The sequence below is a fragment of the Triticum urartu genome, unplaced genomic scaffold, assembly GCF_003073215.2.
Source record: "Triticum urartu cultivar G1812 unplaced genomic scaffold, Tu2.1 TuUngrouped_contig_4916, whole genome shotgun sequence".
Lineage (NCBI taxonomy): Eukaryota > Viridiplantae > Streptophyta > Magnoliopsida > Poales > Poaceae > Triticum > Triticum urartu.
This window is the reverse complement of record NW_024115545.1, coordinates 1,124-6,128: the sequence shown is the minus strand read 5'-3', so window position 1 is coordinate 6,128 and position 5,005 is coordinate 1,124. Positions and strand designations below refer to the sequence as shown.

Here is a 5,005-nt window from a genome sequence, read left to right as displayed (position 1 = left end):
CGGCGCGCCGGGATCGGCACAGTCCCGTTGCGAACTTGCAAGGCCGTTGGCGGCCACAACACGTACGTAAATAATTCGTGGAGAGTTCGCGTCGGGATTGGTGCAGGCACAGTTATTGAGGCGGTTGAAGGTGTTTCTCTCGCGGGTTGGACTGCCCAAGACAAGCACGCAATTGCCACGTGCCAGCTACCTCCTCCGCTCCTATTAAAGGCGGGCCGGGGCAGCCTACCACGCCCGCTCTCGCTCGAATCATAATCGCGGACCTGCAGCAATCGACAACAAGAGCCAGAGCCGCAGCGATAATAAAGAAAGAAGAAGAAGCGAGAAGCTTCGATCGGCCAATCGAGTTTCGGGGCCATGGCGGGATCGCGGCGAGGGGGCGACGAGGAGGCGTGCCGCGTCGGGCTCCTGGACGGGCACGGCGGCGCCAAGAAGGATGACTGGCAGGTGGTCGCCGGCGGCGAGGAATCCAGCAAGCTCGGGAGGCGGGTGTTGGAGGAGTCGAAGAAGCTGTGGGTGATCGTGGCGCCGGCCATGTTCAGCCGCATCGTCACCTTCAGCATGAACGTCATCACGCAGGCCTTCGCCGGCCACCTGGGCGACCTCGAGCTCGCCGCCATCTCCATCGCCAACACCGTCGTCGTCGGCTTCAGCTTCGGCCTCATGGTACGCAGCCCGTCTCCGTTCTAATTCATTCGTTTCCTTGCTGCTCTGTTTCGAATCGTCGTCGTCCTTGTCGATCTATCTTTGGGGGCCGGCGTCCCAATATGGTTAGGATTTCTGCTGCTCCAGCGCAGCACATAGAATTACAGCTCAAATTCACCACTTCCCAATAAAAGGAAAGGCTGGTCTATATATCGTGAAAACAGTTAATTGTCACCACCGATATATAGAAAGAAAAGAACATTTTTCCACTACTTATTTACCAATTTAGCACTATGGGTTGCCATACGAGTCCACGTTGCTCTTCGGATCAGTGGCAAGGAAAGGAACGTGAGCTGAAGCTAGCGAGCACCTCTGCTGCCCACTCGATACACTTGCGGTGCATGCAGTACGTGTTTTTTGTCCTACCCTTGTCACTGACAAGTGAGCCCGGGCACCATGGCGAGCGTCAGGACTGACGTAGGTACTAACAGGGACGCCGAGAAGGTTTCTCTTTCCTTTTTCATTTTATGTATGTAGAAAAAATAATAAGAAACGAGCAAGCATTGGGATTCCCTCGCCGTGGTTTGGATTTAGTGGGCGGAGGCCCTATTTCGCATTAGAACGAACGTCCCGCCGATTTGTTGCGAGCAGCTCTGTCGAATCCGCACTAAATGCTGCAAGCTCCCACTGGCAGGCACCCATTGACTTGGCTAGACGCAGATTAAACTTGTTGGCAGAGTATCTCAGCATCTCACACACTTGGCCAGCCCGTGAAACAAAGACTTGGCACGACTTGTGGAGAGCATTTTTTGAGCGCACAAACGAGATGGGGAGGTGTCATTCGCCACTGTCCACTCTCAGTTTGATTCCGAAAGCAGCTGGAGCCATCGAGAGAGAGGTACGTAGAGGAGTATAGATGCGAGATGGCACCGGACGGAGCTCTCTCGGTCCCGTGGTCGAGACTCAAAGGACGGATCTCCAGATTCCTAGCCTAGCTTTCTACCTTGTCGGCACCCTCCTATCGCTTTCTCGTCGAGATTGTTTGTCTCCACTGCATGAGACCTTTCTAGGAGACCATGCATGTCGTGCATGTGGTGTCGGTTGAAATTGTGTTTTACATTCAGGGTACATATAAATTGTGTTCTAGATTTAAGTGTACTATCAGTTTAGATTTAAGGGTATCTGTTTAACTGGCTGACGTTCTTCGAACCGGTGCCAGATTTCTTCTAAAAGAAAATTTACGTTCTCCGTAAGAAACTGTCATGCTATTCTGAAGAAGTTGACATCCCTTTATAACCTTAAAACAAAATGTTTCGCAAATGCCAAACCCTCCTGGTGAACGTTTGTTGGGTATTGGGGTTCTTGTTTTTATTTGTTGAATTTACAGAGCTTTGACACTAACTTGTTCGTGCGCTGCGTGCAGCTTGGCATGGCGAGCGCGCTGGAGACGCTGTGCGGGCAGGCGTTCGGCGCCAAGAAGTTTCACATGATGGGCGTCTACATGCAGCGCTCCTGGATCGTGCTGCTGGGCTGCGCGGTGCTGCTCCTCCCCATGTACTTCTTCGCCGAGGACGTGCTGCTGCTCACGGGGCAGTCGCCGGAGCTTTCGGCGATGGCCGGCAGGGTCTCCGTCTGGTTCATCCCGCTGCACTTCTCCTTCGCCCTCCTCTTCCCGCTGCAGCGCTTCCTGCAGTGCCAGATGAAGAACTTCGTCAGCGCCGCCGCCTCCGGGGTGGCGCTCTGCGTCCACCTCCTCGTCAGCTGGCTCTTCATCACCCGGTTCCAGTTCGGACTCGTCGGGATCGCGCTCACCCTCAACTTCTCCTGGTGGGCCACCTTCGCCATGCTCTTCGGCTACGTCGCCTGCGGCGGCTGCCCGGACACGTGGCACGGCTTCTCCGTCGAGGCGTTCGCCGACATTTGGGAGTTCGTCAAGCTCTCCGCCGCGTCGGGCGTCATGCTATGGTACGTGCTTCTACTGATCACTGCATGTTACTTACTGTTATTATACTTTTGGTCTTCGACTCCTAGATATATCTGTTCTACGATGGCTTAAGTACTACAGCTGACTTAAGAGATACTATGAACAACTGATATCTACTGACATACTATGCTGCTTGCATGTGTTTTTTTCTGAATGATTCCCGCCCGTACTATTCGTAGCAGCCATTTGAAGAGAGTCAATCGGGCATCAGATCTCAGGCGCATATGATTTACTTTGATAACGACGGCCAATACAAATAACATTTCATCCATGTTGGACTGACAAATTTTTTGTTTCTTGTGCAGCCTGGAGAACTGGTACTACAGGGTACTCATCTTGCTGACAGGGAACCTCAAGGACGCGGCTATTGCGGTGGATGCGCTCTCCATCTGGTAACTATTCCTCCATCGCGTGCTAGTTTTCAGTAAACTCCAGAAGTACTCGTTGGCTATTCGAATATCTTGAATAATTTGTACTCCCTCCGTTTCCAAATATGTGTTTATTTAGAGATTTCAACAAACGACTACATACGAAGCAAAATGAGTGGATTTACACTCTAAAATATGTCTATATACATCCGTATGTTGTAGGACAAATATTTAGGAACGGAGGGAGTGGTACTCATTTAGTGTACCAGTTTAACAACGTTTGCTCGATGTGATTCTGACAATGCAAATATTTTATGTTTTTGTTTTTGTGGACAGCATGACTATTAACGCATGGGAGATGATGATTCCTTTGGCGTTCTTCGCGGGCACTGGGTACGTACCACCGTCTTGCTACGCACATTTCGTGCACCTTCTTAAACCAATCGAAGAACTATAGGATCAGATAAGGAATAGAGAACAACAGAGTTCAGCGTGCTAATTTAAGTATGTTGGTCACGTGCTTTGCATTGCAGAGTTCGGGTGGCGAACGAGCTGGGCGCCGGGAACGGGAAGGGGGCGAGGTTCGCGACGATCGTGTCGTCCTTGACGTCGCTGGTGATCGGGCTCTTCTTCTGGGTGCTCATCATGGGGCTCCACGACAAGCTGGCGCTCATCTTCACCTCCAGCGCCGTGGTGCTGGACGCCGTCAACAACCTCGCCATCCTGCTGGCCTTCACCATCCTGCTCAACAGCATCCAGCCCGTGCTCTCAGGTACCCTGCCCAGGCCCAGCTCGACCTCTTCTATCATTTCGGCCCCCAATCTTTCTCTTATGGGCCCTTTCCAGCCCACGGGCTGAATTCATTCATCATGGTCGTGATCTCCTGCAGGTGTGGCTGTTGGGTCTGGCTGGCAATCCGCGGTGGCCTACGTCAACATCGGCAGCTACTACCTCATCGGCGTCCCCATGGGCGTCCTCCTTGGCTGGCTCTTCAACCTTGGCGTCCTGGTACGTGCTGCTAGTAGTACATCTCTCTCATCTTAGTAGCTGCCGTGGTTGCTTCTACACTTCGGTCTCGGCGCCGCACTGACGACTTTTGTGTGCGAAATGTTTTGCAGGGGATCTGGGCGGGGATGATCGGCGGAACGGCCGTCCAGACGCTGATCCTGGCCATCATGACCATTCGCTGCGACTGGGAAAAGGAGGTGAGTGAGCGAGCCTGCTGAAAATTGAGGATCTTTGCGTGTAACTGGGTGGTCGTAGTGCTGACTGCTGATGCGTTTTTTGACCTGGATGTCACTGGCAGGCCATGGTCGCGAGCACACGGATGGACAAGTGGTCCGAGGTCCGGTGATCGGGGAGCTACGAGAGCAAGTTCCCTCTAAGGTACAAGCACCGTTCCGGCCGGCCGGCTGGCCGTGCGCGCAGCTCGGCGGGCTCGTAGTCAGATTTGTACGGTGCATTGAAGGAGAAAGATGGCCGCGGTGTTGCATACTTCAGACATCGACACTCTTGCAAGGGAGAGGAGGCTTAGCACAGTTTTGTAGTAGTATTGTTGTGCTATTGTGGTGTATACATTCTTTGTTGTTCGTATTCAAGCAATACAAGTTCGGCCATTTGGAATGAAGTTTGGCCATTTTTTTCCACTTGGTTTTTTTTCTTCTTGGAGGCTTTTTTTTTACAACTCCTCAATGTTGATTTCTCTATCTCATGATAATAAAAACAAAACGGAAAAATGAAATGGGCTGCTCGTTGTTTTCATTAATTTCTCCTGAAGAGAATATCACATGAAAATCAAGTTTCGTTTAAAGGAAACGTCACTATTCTTTGCTCATAATGTGTTTGAACTTAAATTTTGCATGGCAATACAACATCACCCTCATAATATCCTGTATTTTTTTTCAGATTTTTTGGAAACTTCCAAACGTAGTTTCCACGAAATTTTCTTTGAAACTTATTTCCATTGTCCTGCAGAGCCGATAACATGGTTATGCGTGTTAGTCCTCTG

The 5,005-nt window shown here is 51.2% G+C and overlaps 1 protein-coding gene across 1 annotated transcript; it reads left to right on the top strand.

Moving 5' to 3' along the window:
* Nucleotides 1–236: 236 nt before the first annotated feature.
* On the top strand, nucleotides 237–4,643 carry LOC125528499 (protein DETOXIFICATION 27; the record flags this gene model as incomplete). Its single annotated transcript, XM_048692958.1, is given in 8 exon segments — nucleotides 237–666; nucleotides 2,069–2,610; nucleotides 2,935–3,021; nucleotides 3,334–3,390; nucleotides 3,531–3,769; nucleotides 3,887–4,005; nucleotides 4,116–4,202; nucleotides 4,304–4,643. Coding segments are annotated over 8 exon segments (1,488 nt in total). The 3' UTR covers nucleotides 4,352–4,643.
* Between the last annotated feature and the right edge of the window lie 362 nt (nucleotides 4,644–5,005).